At 55.2% G+C, this 14,390-nt stretch overlaps 2 protein-coding genes across 2 annotated transcripts in view; one reads left to right on the top strand and one right to left on the bottom strand.

Moving 5' to 3' along the window:
- ZBTB46 (zinc finger and BTB domain containing 46) overlaps positions 1 to 3,575 on the top strand; it is a 54,857-nt gene extending 51,282 nt beyond the window's left edge. Inside the window, exon 8 of the mRNA XM_082491041.1 lies at positions 2,013 to 3,575. Within this exon, the coding sequence (XP_082347167.1) occupies positions 2,013 to 2,399 (387 nt within the window). The 3' untranslated portion in view covers positions 2,400 to 3,575. The remainder of the gene's footprint in view (positions 1 to 2,012) is intronic.
- Positions 3,576 to 9,185: 5,610 nt separating this feature from the next.
- On the bottom strand, positions 9,186 to 13,676 carry SLC2A4RG (SLC2A4 regulator; the record flags this gene model as incomplete). The annotated part of the gene is made up of 8 exons (XM_082491339.1): positions 9,186 to 9,297; positions 9,950 to 10,029; positions 10,168 to 10,423; positions 10,538 to 10,638; positions 10,942 to 11,186; positions 11,272 to 11,381; positions 12,346 to 12,527; positions 13,536 to 13,676. 8 exons carry the CDS (start codon positions 13,674 to 13,676, stop codon positions 9,186 to 9,188), a joined length of 1,227 nt encoding a protein of 408 aa, XP_082347465.1.
- Between the last annotated feature and the right edge of the window lie 714 nt (positions 13,677 to 14,390).

Here is a 14,390-nt window from a genome sequence, read left to right as displayed (position 1 = left end):
ACAGACACTTCAATTACACATCGTTTTAGTACCTGTTTGATAATTTCTTTTTTTTGTGTGGCTCTTTTAGCCTTTACTCTGCACCCTTGACCACCTTCTGTAATCCTACTCAGCTTTTGATGCCTGAAAATCATTCTTCTAACACTTGACAATGAGTGGTAGATGCTGTTAGGTGGCTTTGACCAGCCCTGTCCAACTGCTTTGAGGGGGGAGGGGGAGAAGCTTACGTGTAGTATAAAAAAGAAATAATACAATGACTTTGCTTGGTGCAGTTGAAGAATACCTGGCGGGGACTAGCTCAGAGCGAGGAGAACCGGCAGCCCGAGCACATCAGAAGAGCTCGCGGGCTTTGAGCGCGGCTGGGGCCGGTGCGTCGCAAAGCCTGAGCGAGCGTCCTGCGGTAGTGAGGGCTGAGGGGGGTAAGACGGGTCAATTTGTGCTCTTCCCAAATGCCCAGATACTCGGCTGGGTATTGCGGGTGAGCGATGAGCGCAGGGCGGTGGAGGATCCCGTGCTGGGGCGGGAGCGGGGAACGGCCTCGCCAGGCAGCTGGCTTAAAATAAAAGGCAGGACTTTCCCGCACAAGGTGTGTTTGACCAGCAAAACCTTTCCTACAAGCTGCTGTGAGCATGAAAAGAATAAATGAGGTTTTTTAAAAAAAAAAAAAAAAAAAAAAAAAAAAAAAAAAAAAAGGGATTAGGCATTGGCCATATGTGCCCAGAGGCTCTGGTAGCGGATGGTCTGCAGGAAACAGCTTTCTCGGGACAACCCCAAATCGCTGGTCGCTGAGCAGGGTAGTACGGGGTGGATCCTTCTCTGCTTCTACACCACTTCCCAAAGTGTCTTCTGCTGATCACTGCCGGTGGTGGGGCACTGGCCAAGGCGAGCTCCTGGGTTGTCCCAGTGTGCCGTTAGTATAGATAAAAAATAAAGAATATATATATGTATAAAAAAATACATATGTGTATAATATATATTGGTCAGCCCTATAGTAGTCAGGCGGTTGGACAAGATGATTGTTGTAGGTGCCTTCCAACTGAACTATTCTGTATAAAAATAAATAAATTGAATATATAGGTATTATATATTTATATTTTTGTACTTGCTGAGGCTCCTCGTTGTGGAATTGAGGTGTTCTCACTGCACCGGTTGGCTCTTTCCTTTGGCAAGCTCCTTGCCTTCCACACATGGAAAAAGTAGCCAGCAACAGATTTCACCTTTGATTAGGTGGTTTTGTGCCTCTCAAAGTATGTCATTTTACTCATTGTGGACTGAAGTTTGAATCTCGAAGTGATTTCTGATGTCCTGCTGAGCGTTTTCCCACTTACCGCTTATTCTGTAAGTGCAAGAGCTCCATATGCTGTTATTTTTGGACATAGAATGCAGCTTGATTTATAGAACAGAAACACTTGTGACAAACCATTTTTCAGCCACCAAAGTAGTCAGAAATAAGGTTAGAAGTGCATTCGGCTGCTCGCTCTCCCCCCCCCCCCTTTCCCCCGGACATAGAGGATGCGTTCACGGTGCTCCTACCCTTTGGTTCTTGGCAGCAGTGGGATCAAGAGAGAAACTGCTAAATTAACATGACATTAACACCTGTTTGATCGTGGGTGGTTTGGCTCTGGTCTGCAGAGAGGTTGCGCTTGGGGTTGATGGTGTTTTTTTTCCTTTTTAAAATTTTCCTCGTGGTGGTGGTGCAATGCAACTATTGCACCCCAGAAAAACAGAAAGGCGGGGGGGGGGGTAATGAAGTGATAAAAGTTCCTCTTAAAACTGCTAGTTTGATGATCAAAAGGCAGTCTCAAAAGGGTTTTCCGTTGTATGACACCATTACAGGGTTGGATTAATCATGGTGGGTTTGAGTTCGCAATGACAACCCGTGACGATCTCAGGCTGCGGCCGTGGGCTGCGGCCGTTTTGCCTTTGCGGAGGACAGGGGAAGCCTGTCCTTCCCTGCAGCTCTCGATCCGTCTCCGTTGGCATTAACTTCTCTGATGGTTCCCCTTTTCCAGGTCCACAGCAAAGATAAAAAATACGTCTGCAAAGTGTGCAACCGAGTGTTCATGTCTGCGGCCAGCGTGGGGATTAAGCACGGCTCTCGCCGCCACGGAGTTTGTGCCGATTGCTCTGGCCGAGGCATAGCCGGTCACCTGGACCACAACGGAGGAGAAGGGTCTCCAGACGAGTGCTACCCCGGGGAAGGCCAGTACATGGAAGACCCGGATGACATCAAAGTGGAAGGAGACGAGGAGATGGGAGACGACGACGACATCAAGTGGAAGGATGACGTGGGAATGTCACAAGATGATGTGATTTTAGATGATGACAAAGATGTCGACTCTCCACAGGAGCAGGACAACTCTGGGGAGAACGACAAGGATTTTACCTGGATTTCTTAGGGATTACTTTTTGGGGGTTTTGTTTCGCCCTGTTGTTTGTAGGGGGAGGGAGGGTGGGGGAGGAAGGAGTATGTTGGAAAAAAAAACTAAGTAGCCTTGTTGTCGTCCATGTGTGCAAAATAACTCTTGTGTTTTCTAAACGAGTCCTTCTCTGTTCCACTCGGATACTGTCTTAGCAATGTCGCTTCCAGCGGCACGACTGACTTCGCCTTCCCCCTTCTCCCTTCCCGAAGGACCCCGACCGCGGCCGCCCCGCCGGCCGAGCCAGCCAGGCTGCATGCGAGCGCGGTAGAGTTTCGGCAGGTGCGAGCGCTGCGCCGTGGGGAAGCTGGTGAAGCATGAGTCCTCCTACCCTTCCCACCCCGAACCCAACACCGGGGAGATTTTTTTTTGTGTCCAAAGCAGGTTTTGGTGTTGTTTTTTTTTTTTAGTGGTTGTTGGTTTTTTTAACACCTTGTCTGTGTGCTAAAATCCCAGCAGCAGTGGAATTACAAGCTAACGTTGTGAAAGCAAATCGACGCGCGTGTTGGAGGGCTTCCCTTGATGATACAGGCCTTTTGCAAAGTTGTTTAAAGAGACTTTTTATTGTTTTATATGCAGCCAAATAGATCAAAAGGCGAGTCAGACTACAGCCTTACAAATTCTTTTCTTAGATTCTTAGCTTCCAAAAGAGTCACCATCAAAAGACGGAAAGATTATGACGTTTCTTGGACCTACTGGCATCTTACCCACATCCCGTCTTCCAGCCTGGGTTATCCGCGGTCGCCGAAATGCGCGTTGGTGCTTCCAGAAGCACCCTTTGCTATAAGGGACGCAGGTAATTCTCTACCTGGCGTTCTTCTCCGCAAATGTCTTCACTTTTCTCCCTTTAGCTCAGCTGCCTTTTACGTAAATATATGCAAACTGTAGCAAAAAGGAAGCGTTAAGCAAAGCGCAGGATGAACTGGGAAACGGGAGAAGCCGGGATCCCCATCCGGGTGGAAATCTTGCTGCTCCCATCCCGTAGACTGTGGTGGGGCTGGCGTCTCACCTGGGTACATTGTTCTTCCTCGTCAATCTAAAGATTTTCGTTCATCACTGGTAGGCATAACACGTACTTAATTCATGACGCAGACTTTCCGCTTTAGCTGCACTGGTTCCATGTAAATTTTCAAATAAACTTTGTTTTGTTTTGGTTTTTTTTTTTTTTCTCCAAATAAGAACCAGGTTTCTCTCCCAGCGTCTCCTAACAGACTCTGTGGAGCTGCTCCAGGTAGTTGGATTCTCCTTGTTCATATCGGCCACTGTTGCCTTCTTCCAGCTGAATGACAACAGCAGCAAAGTGCGTTGGAAGTGTCTTGTTCCCGAGAAGTTTGTTTTACCCTTCACCTCTTTGCTTCTGGTGCTTTTAAAAACAAAAACAAACAAACAAAAAAGCCGAAGACCTCACTCTTTCCATGCCATGGAGCAATTTTACATGATGTCTGTGGTGATGGTATCTTGAAACCTGCCACGAAAGACAACCCGTTACCAGAAAGCCAAATGACTAAAGGTGCTATTCCCACCCCCCCCCCCCCCCCCGTGGTGGGACAGATGGTCCCTGCGGGGCGGAGAACGTTCTTACAGGTCTGGTGGTCCTTAACCAAAACCTGGTTCCACCCAGCAAAGGAAATAAAAAGCATATTGTACAATAAACCCCAGTAAAGCAAATAATCTTGAAGGATTTAAGCCACTCGGTGCCGGGATTTGGTGGAGCGCGGTGGGAGCCTTGATCCAGGCACCTGCAGTAGCCGGTTCGTAATTCGTTCCCCGATTTCGGGGTGGCATCCCGGGTTTATGGCGTTCCATTCCTTTCTCGGCTCTGCAGTTCCTTGCAAACGTTTGCCGCCTCCTCAGCGGGCGTCATCCCGCTTCACGCTGACGATGGCCGTCGCTGGGACCCCCAGCAGCTCCCGGGCTCCTGGTCTGTGGGTTTGGGTACGTGTCAGCGATTTGGAAAGGTGCGTCTTTCCTAAAATCCTCTGTTTGGCTCCGCAGGGCCACGCGAGCACCGTCTGCTGCTGCTCCTTAGGATTGAAAAAGCGAAGCGGGACTTGTTGCTTTTAGCCAGTGAGAATGGATAACCCTCTTTAAATACTTAAAAGAGCGATCAGGTTGTGCAGAAACCTTTTTATTAAACTGTAAAAAAAAAAAAAAAAAAAAAGAAAAAAAAAAAAAGTAATTTTGCATTTTAGCTTCTTGTAAAGCCCTCCTACTGTATTTAAAAAGACGCGAACAAACCCAGTGTTTTACGATTGGACCTTTGTATACTCATTTTCCAGCAGTCGTAGCGGTTGCGTGGGGGTCCCGGGGCGAAGTCGCTCTTCCCTTACCCCGACTCTCGCCCCTCGGAGCGCGGGCTCTGTATTTATTGTCATTTATCCTGTACATACGGAGGGGGGGTATAGGGGGTGTCTGAGGTCCTGAACTTGCAGCCTCACCTGTTACGTGTAGACAAATACATACAGTACTTAAAAAGATATCTGTAGCTTTGCTTTTTATATGTAAAAATCTATTTAAAAAAAAAAAAAAAGAAAAAAAAAAAAAAAAACACAAACCGTTCAAAACCCCTCAGTTTCTGTGACATTCCGCCTCCCCCCTCCACTCCGATGCCGGCGTGCGCGTCCGCTCTCCTGCCTTCCCAGGGGGAGCAGGAGCCGTTGGTCCGAGTCCTCCTCTTCCTCACCCCTCCCTGCCCTGGCCCCCCCGTTTCTGTGATGGGGGTTAGGGGGTGCTTAGCTTTACTTTGCGATTCCTTCGGAAATATTATTATTTTCTTTTCTTTTTCTTGTCTTTCCTTTTTTTTTTTTTTCCGAAGGGCGGGCAGCAAGGCAGGTGGCTTTCAGAAGCGTTTCCTAGTAGGGCCACTTCGAAGCTTTTTTGAGCTGAGGATGCAAAAAATATATCAAAAAAAAAAAAAAAAAAGGAGAGAAAACCGGAAAATCCACGTAAAAGCTAACTTTTACAATGTTACCGTTATAATCTAGCACGTGCTTCTATATTACTAACATACACTATATATACCAAATAAAATCCTTTCTAACACCTGCTGTATATTCTAAGTGCTTTGTTTTGATGGAGGTGTGCGGATTTGGAGGCGCAGGAAGCGGTCTTTAAACTTCCGTGCTCCGGCAGGTGCTTCGTGAGGCTTGGGGTTGGAAAAAGGAATTTGGGCTTTTTTTGGGTTTTGTGTTTTGTTTTGTTTTGTTTTGTTTTTTTTTAATGCTGAAACTTTATAAAACTTCATCAGTCGCTCCGCGCGGCCGGACCTCTCGGGCTCCTCTCGGATCCACTGCCTATGCAAACTTCCGCTCTTTGAGATTTAAACAAAACCCAGTAATTTTGCCTGTTCTATCCACCACGAGCTCGAGTAACCTCTAGCGTCTCGTCTTTGTATTTCCCTTCAGGGCTTTGTATACTTCACTGAGGTTCCCTTTTTTTAATTTTTTTCTAAATCTATATATGTGTGTGTATATATATATATACAGATTTAGTTTCAAAAAAAAAATAACTCCCTTAACTTTTCACCTTAGAGGTGAAAAATTGATAACTTGCTCTCAATAACTTGCGACTAATTTTTTTTTTTTTTTTAAGTATTCATACATACTTGTAAATGTCCCTCCCTCAATTTCTTCCTGATCCTAATTTTATTATTATTTCTTTTTAACTACGAAAGTGTGCCAGGAGTACAAAGAGCATTTCAAGCCGTGCTTTGCGACCGCCGCGCGCAGAACAGGGCGCGAGCGGCATCGTCCTGCCCTCGCCCTCCAGAAAAGGTCCCCGAGGAACACGCGTTGCATTTGGAGAGTACTTTGATCAGTGAAGACGGATGAGGTTCTTGCGTGGCCTTCCGCCCATTTCTTATTTCCAAAACTTGCATTGAAAAATCACAAATTGCCCAGTTTGGTATGTTTTGAGGTCACCCTAAAGCCTCGCAGCTACGGAGTGACTTTGTGCGGAGGTGAAAGGGGGACGTGTCCCATGAGGGTTTGCAAAGTGACTGTCCTTTTCCTTCTTTTTTTTTTTTTTTTTTTTTTTTTTAATCAAAAAATCAGTGGTTTGGACTACGAAAGGAATATTTTTCATACAAAAGGAAACCCGCTCTAGCATTAGATCCCGTTTTGTTTCCTCTCTCTCCACTCATGCCTTTAAATACTTTGCTTTTCCAAAGTGAAAGCCGCATTGCTTTGGGGGTCGGTGCGTTTTGGGATGGACGGGGGCTCGGTGCGTGTCCCCGAGGGAGTCCCGATTCCCGCTGGGGCTGAGCCCCCCCCCCCCGGCCACCCCCCATCTCGATGCTTCCCGTTTTGCACATCGCCCTATAGGAAAGAAACTCCATGAAAATAATGCAAAAACTGGAATTTTTTGCAATATTATGAAAGATAATCTTATTTTAGCTCATTCTGTGACATGTGCAACTCCTAAGAAAGCCATACTTAATGGTTCTTTTTATTTTTTAGATTCTATATTGTGTTTTGAATTTCTGCCTTTTTTTTTTTAGTTCTGCATAGTAAGAGTGCTGTGTGTATGCTTTCATATATATTTATTTTTCAACGTGCTTTAAACCTGTCTACAAAAACAAAGCTAAACAAACATTAAAAAAAAAAAAAGGACAGTGTTTGAAGATTGTTGATTATTTTTTTTGCTGGGAATATTCTATATTATACTGACTTTATATTAATTATTATAAACCTGTGTTTGTATTGAAGATGTGTTTAATATTTTGGGGAGGTTGAGGAGATTTTAGTAACCAGAAGTCAGTGGGAGAACATGGCTGTGTTGTACTGATTTTCTGTAAATGTAGTTCAGGTAAATATGACCTTATTTTCTAGTTGATCTCCCGGTTTCTCGTCTGCCTGGGCATGCCGGAGGTGTGCCTCTTGATTATAATTACTTTGTGATGGGATTTAGCTTAGACATACTTGCAAAAATCAATCAGTTTCAATAAATTGGGAAATTGCTGCTACAATTTTGTCTTGAGTTGGTTTTTTTCTTTAAATATATCATCTTTATTATTATTACTACTATTATTTACTATTATTCTGTCCTCGTAGCGCGCGTTGGGATGGGCGATGATGGGGCTGTGGGTACCACGCAGCTGCAGCCCCACGACGCTGCAGGGCTCTGCCCCCCCCACCCCGAGTGCTGAGATGGGACTGCTGTGGGGTCCCCACTCCCCAAAATCCCCCCTCGCCCCCAGGGGCGGGGCCTGGCTCACCCCCAGGCTGGGGGTGACACTGCCTTTGCCTTTCCCAGATCCATCCCAAACAGGTGCCTGTGGCTCATCCCTCCTTTCCCCCCGCAGTCTGTAAATGTTGGTGACGATTTCCTTATTTTTAGGGCTTTATGGGAAATTAAAGTAATCCCTTTTGTGCAGCTCCCGGGAGGCTGCACGAGGTGATGCCATCTGGGGGGGGACACGGGATGCAGGAGAAGGGGGGGGTGACAGCACCGCCTCTGGGGCTGCCCACCCTGCTGCGCACAGCCTGTCTTAAAAGTAAGTAAAGAACAGGAATAGTTGGAAAAAAAAAAAAAAAGAATCCAAATATTTATTTTTTTCTTTTTCTTCTGGATCTGACACATCAAATCCCCGTCGGCGCCGCGTCGGGGACAAGGAGGGGGGGGGGCAGCACCAGCCCAGCCCATGGGGCCGAAGCGGTCTGACCCCCTGCGGGGGGGGGAATGGGACCCTGCAAGGGGGGGTCCCTACTGTGAAGGGAACCCCCCTGCGAGGGAAAGGGGGGACCTGCCCTGGCGTGGCCCCGGGTGCGAGGCCAGGCGGGGTGGCAGTGCCACACACCCGTCCCTGTCCCCATCCACCCATCCTTGCATGGGGAGGGGGCGGGGAGAGGGGAGGGGGTGACATGGCCCGGCCAAACCCCCTCCAGAGCCACCGCCTGGGCAGGAGAGTGATGGGAAAAAGGTTTTTTTTTGGGGAGGGGGGGGGAAGGGGTTTTTGGGGGGGAGAAAGGGATTTGAAGGGAATAAAGCCCCTTAAAACCCTCCCGGGGGCTGGAGGCATCTCGCTGCCGCAGCCAGTGCGCTCGCATGCCCTGGGAAGGGAGTATTTAAAAAATACGAATTTTCATATATTTTATTTAAAAAATAAAAACCACACGAAGGGGGGGAGGGAGGGAGGGGAAGAAAAGAAAAAGAGGGGGCGGAAAAAAAAAAAAAAAAAAAAGAAACCTCTTTGTGCAGTTTGGCTTAGTGCAAATGGGCGCGTTCCTGCAGGCACTTCCCGGAGCATCGCCCCGATACGAAAAAGAGAGAGAAACGACGATACAAAGAGTAAAAACCCCCTCGAGGGGGGGAGTAAAAGGGGGGGCAGGCACCCCGGGAGCAGGTGGGGGGGGGGAGGGGGGCAGGAACAGACACCCCCTTTTCCGAGCCCCCGCCGGCCCCAGGCACAGCTTATCTGAGCGATGGGGGGGGGGGGGGAGGGGTGTTCCCCAACCCGGCACAGGGAGGGGGGTCCGGGAGCAGCCAGCCCCCCCCTTCCCGCCGCGGTGCCGGCAAGGTGTGTGTGGGGGGGCAGATTTAGCTTATTTTCAAAGGAAAAAAAGGTGGGGGACAAGCTCCGTGGCGGGAGGGGGGGGGCTGTGTGCATAAAGCTTTTGGGGGGGCCGTTCCCTGAGTCCGGGGGGGCCCCGGGGAGGCGAGAATAGGGGGGTGGAGGGGAGGGGGGGGTTGGGGGGCGCGAAGGCACCTCGAGTGCAAAATGTGCAAGAAGGAGGGAGGGCCACCACGGCGGCGGCGGCACCGGCGTCAGTCGAGGAAGCGCTGGCAGGCCTTCTTCCAGCGGCACGCCGTGCACCACATCTCCCGGTTCTCCATGCCGTACACCTTGCGGCACTTCTTGGCCTCCCCCCGCGGCCTCCTGCAGGCAGAGGGGACATAGAACCATAGAATGGTTTGGGTTGGAAGGGACCTGGAAGATCATCTCGTTCCAACCCCTCCGCCCTGGGCAGGGACACCTCCCCCCAGCCCAGGTTGCTCCAAGCCCCGTCCAACCCGGCCTTGAGCACCTCCAGGGATGGGGCAGCCACAGCTTCTCTGGGCACCGAGAAGCTCACCGCCCTCACAGGGAAACATTTCTTCCTAGTGTTTAATCTAAACCTCCCCTCTCCCAGTTTGAAACCATTCCCCCTCGTCCTATCACTCCATGACCATGTAAAAAGTCCCTCTCCAGCTCTCCTGGAGCCCCTTTAGGCACTGGAAGGGGCTCTAAGGTCTCCCCGGAGCCTTCTCTTCTCCAGGCTGACCCCCCCCAACTCTCCCAGCCTGTCCTCCCAGCAGAGGTTCTCCAGCCCTCGGAGCATCCTCGTGGCCTCCTCTGGACCCGCTCCAACAGGTCCACATCCTTCTTGTGCTGCGGGCCCCAGAGCTGGAGGCAGCACTGCAGGTGGGGTCACCCCAGAGGGGAGCAGAGGGGCAGAACCCCCTCCCTTGCCCTGCCGGCCTCGCTGCTTCTGACGCGGCCCAGGAACACACGGACACGAAGGGACGGAGTGGGGATGGTGAAGGTTTACCTGGGGACAGCGGGTGGCTTGGGCGGCGGTGGGACGGGCACGGCGGGGGGCACTGGTGGGCGCAGGGGGGCCGGGCAGCCCTGCCGAGAGAGAGGACACGGCCCCCGCGTCAGAGCTCGGCAGTGACGCCGGCACCGAGCGGCTGGGGGGGGGGCGGAGGGTGGCGGTGGTGCGGTGAGCGCGGCGGCAACCTCACCGCGTTCCCACCCCATCCTCACCTGGTACGCGTGGTCGGTGTGGACGTGGCAGAGGCCGGGGGGGGCCGGGGGGCTGCGGGGGGAGGCCAGCGCCAGGTCGGGGATGGGCAGCACCAGCCCCTGCGCCTCGGGGCCGGGGAAGGCGGGCGGCACCGAGGAGGTGGGCGAGACGGGCGTCAGGCTGGAGAGCCCGTCCGTCAGCGAGTCCACGTCCACGTCCAGCTCCGTGTAGTAGAAGTCCTCCTCGCCGTCGCTCTGCTCGAGGTCGGCTTTCCGGCTGCGGGGAGAGCGGGGTCCGGCTGGGGCGGCTCTCACCCCCAAGGCAGGATCCCACAGGGGGCACGGGGCAGAGGGGGTGCTGGGGGTGTCTGGGGGGACCCTACGCGCTTACCCAAGGTGCATGGTTCGGATGTGCTTCTGCATCCCTGAGGAGCTGCTGAGGACTTTGCCGCAGCTCTTCCATAAGCACTTGAACATCACCTTGGTGGAGTTCTGCAGGAGAGAGGTGTCAGGCCGCCGGCCCCGTCCCCAACGTCATCCCCCCATCATCATCCCCATCGTCATTCACATCCTCACGTCCATCATCACCCCCAACCTCCTTTCCAACCCTTCTGTCAGCCCCAACGTTATCCCCATCATCCTCATTGTCATCCCCAACCTCATCCCAACCATCCGCCACATCCCCAACCTCATCCCATCATCCCCATCCCTATCCTCATCCTCCTCTTCATCCCCATCCCTGCTATCTCCACATCCCCAACCTCATCTCTGTCACCATCCCCAACTTCAGCCCACCTTCCTCTTCCGTGGGATGGGCTCTCCGAAGACAAAGTGGGTGCCGTCGGGCTCGTCGGGGCCCTCGTCCGGCAGCGGGGTGGGCAGGAAAGTGCTGGGGACATGGCTGGAGAGCGGGGGCGACGGGGTGGAGGGGGTGGAGCGGTCGCTGGGGGGGTCCCAGCTCCAGTCCCCGCTGGTGTTGCTGCTGCTGCTGCAGCTGGAGGACATGGCGGGCACCTCCTTCCAGACCTCACCACCGGGCTCTGGCGAGGAGGAGGAGGAAGGTCAGGTCCTGCCATGGGACATGCGGCCAAGGATGGGGAGGCGGGGACAGGGGCATATTCTTACCTGGGGCAGGGGTGGCCGGCGGGTGACCAAGCACCAGTGGGCTGGTGGAGAGGCTGGTGAGCACCGTAGCTGCCATCACCTCGTCGATGCCCGCCTTGCCCGAGAGCTTCCTGCCAGCGAGAGCGAACGGGGGGGTGCTGTGAGGACAGACACCCCCCCCGGGACCCTTCAACCCCCACCGATGTGCTGGGACCCCCATACCCACGGTGGTCGGCTCTGCACCCACCCCAGGGGTGACTTGAGGTGGGGGACACGGGTGGCACAGAGGACATGGGTGGCACATGGGTCACAGTGGCCACACTGTGCTGGGAGCGTCACCACGTGCAAAGGCACCCATGGGTGCTTCATCCCCTGGGCTACCAGCAGCCAGACTGGAAACCCTGCCGGGCAGTGGCGCAGGCAGCGGCGCAGGCAGCAGTACAGGCAGACAGCCAAAACACCGCTGTTTACCGCTCCGGGGGCAGTGGGGGGGGGGGGGGGGGGGGGGGGGTGTGCGGGGAGAACCCAGCGCCGCACCGGAGGGTACCGGCACCTGCATCCTGCCCCGAGCATCCAGAAACGCGGGGTTTGCTCAGCTGGGGCCAAACAACTTCCTGAAGTGGAATAAAAACCCAAAAACCCAAAACCAAAAAACACTACCTAAAAAACCCAAACCTATACAAAAAAATTAAATAATAATAATAAAAAAAAAGCGAGAGTTCAGGAGCAACAGAAGCCTTTTTGCAAACCTCTCGTGCCACAGGGATGGATAAATACGGGGCTGGAGAGCGGTGATGCTCTCCGAGCCCTCGAGCGGTTGCGGTGCTCAGTGCCGGCGCTGAGCACCGCAACCGCTCGAGGGCTCATATTTGGCATCTTGTGAGGTCACGGCCAGGCAGAGCCCTCGGCACTGCCGTACACAGGACACCCGGTCACCGTGGGAGACCCCGGCGCTGCAGACGAGCGGCCAAAGTCCTCCTCTTGCAGCCGGTGGAAAAACATCCCGGCTTCCCGCGGGGAAGCTGGTGCCGGCAGGAGGTTTCGGCAGGGTGGTGGCTGCCACCGTTGCCCACCCTACACCCGTGGTGGTCCTACCTGTGCCGGGGCACGGGGATGTACGCCGAATGCAGCGCCAGGCATCGCTCCAGCCCGGCGTCCAGCATCCGCAGCATCGCTTCCCGGCTGGCCGGCTCCCGGTGCGGCAACAGCTCTCCCAGGTGTGGTAGCCAACCCTCGGCTCCCGCTGGTAGCCCCCGGCCGCCGCAGGGGAGAGGAGCCTGCAGGAGAGATGGTGGTTGTCAGCGGGGGCTCCTCTGAGCAGTGGATCCCGGGGGATTCCCCCCGACCTCAGCAGTGAGGGGAGGTGGACCACAGAAGGTGGCACAGTGCCTCCAGGCTACCCTGCCACACAGTGGGTCCCTCTGAGGTAGATCCCAGGTGGGATTCCACGTAAAAGGTCCCTCCGGGATAGATCCCAGGCGGGATCCCACCAGGTTGGGTCCCTCCGGGATAGATCCCAGGCGGGATCCCACCAGGACATGTCCTTCTGGGGTAGACCGTTGGTGGTATCCCACTGCGCGGATCCCTCCAGGGTAGGTCCCAGCTGGGATCCCATATAGTGGATCCCTCCAGAAGAGATCCCAGTCAGGATCCCACCAGGCTGAGTCCTTCCAGGATAGATCCCGGGTGGGATCCCACCAGCATGTCCCTCCAGGATAGATCCCAGCTGGGATCCCATGTGGCAGGTCCCTCTGGAATAGATCCCAGCCGGGACCCCATCCGGGTGGATCCCTCTGGGGTAGATCCCAGGTGGGATCTGACACGGTGGGTCCCTCCGGGATAGATCCCAGGCGGGATCCTCCGGGATAGATCCCAGGCGGGATCCCACCAGGCTGCGTCCCTCCAGGGTAGATCCCCGGCGGGATCCCCCCGATGCTCTGCGGCGGCAGGAGCACCCAGCATCCTCCTGCCGAGCCGCTCCCAGCGCTGTCACCCGCTGGCTAAGCGGTGGCAGCCAGCAGATCCCACCGGGAAAAGGGGGGCGGGGGGATGGGGGGGCGGCGGGGCGCGGGAGGGGGGGGTTACCCCCCCTCCCGCGCCCCGCCGCCACCCCCACCCCCCCTAAAGTTTGTCCCCGAGCGGCGCCATTTTAGCGGCGGGGAAAGTTTCGGGCGGGCCGCTGTCAGCTGTCACCGCCCCCCCACCCCCCCTCCTCCTCCTCCTCCTCCTCCTCCTCCTCCTCCTCCTCCGGCTCCCCCCCCTCCGGTCGCCGCCGCCCCCGGTACCTTCGGGGCGGTGCCGCCGCTGCCGCCGCCGCCGCCGCCGGCGGGCTGGGAAGGAGGAGGAGGAGGAGGAGGCGGCGGAGGATCGCGGCGGCGGCGGCGGGCGGCGGGCAGCAGCGCGGCGGGCGGGCGCGGGGGCTCCATGCGGGGAAAGCGGCGGCGGCGGCGGCGGCCGCGGCCGGGCCCGGCGGGGGAGCGCGCTCCGCCGCGCGCCGCCCGGTGTCGGCGCCGGCCAGGCCACGCCCCCCACGCTCTTCGCCATTGGTCAACGCGCCCCGGGTTGGAACGCGGCCGCCGCTTTCCCGGCTTCCCATTGGCTCCTCCGCGCTGCCACTTTTACGCGCCGCCACACGCCCCCTCCCACCCTCCCGCCGCGACACGCCCCCGCCGCGACACGCCCCCGCCGGCAGCGGCCATCTTCGCGCGCCCCGCCCTCCCGCCGCCCCGCGCGCTGCCCGCGGGGCCCCCCAAAACCACCCCCGCCCCCTGCCTTCACCCCCTCCCCCCGTAACCCGGCGGTTCGCGACCCCCCCGGTACTTTTGGGACACCGACGGTGACCGACGGGGCCCGTAAAATCGCGCCCCGCCCCCTTCCCCCCCATCCCGCCAAAGTCCGGGGGCTCCCCGAAAGTTGCAGAGTGTCCCCCAAAAGTTCTGATTTTATTACTATAGGGCGGGATTAAGGGTCCTCCCCGAAAGGGCCCTTCCGACAGCTTGGGGGGGCCCCGCGAAACTCCTGCGGCTCCTTCGAAGTTACCGGGTGCGAACTGACAGCGTCACCGCTTGTGGGGTTCCCCCAAAAGTTATGCCCCCCCCCCCTCCAAATTATAGGGCTTCCGATAAGTTACAGGGGTTCTC

Source organism: Vanellus vanellus, assembly GCF_965231255.1.
Source record: "Vanellus vanellus genome assembly, chromosome: 15".
Lineage (NCBI taxonomy): Eukaryota > Metazoa > Chordata > Aves > Charadriiformes > Charadriidae > Vanellus > Vanellus vanellus.
The sequence above is the reverse complement of the archived record's forward strand: the minus strand, read 5'-3'. Positions and strand labels throughout refer to the sequence as shown.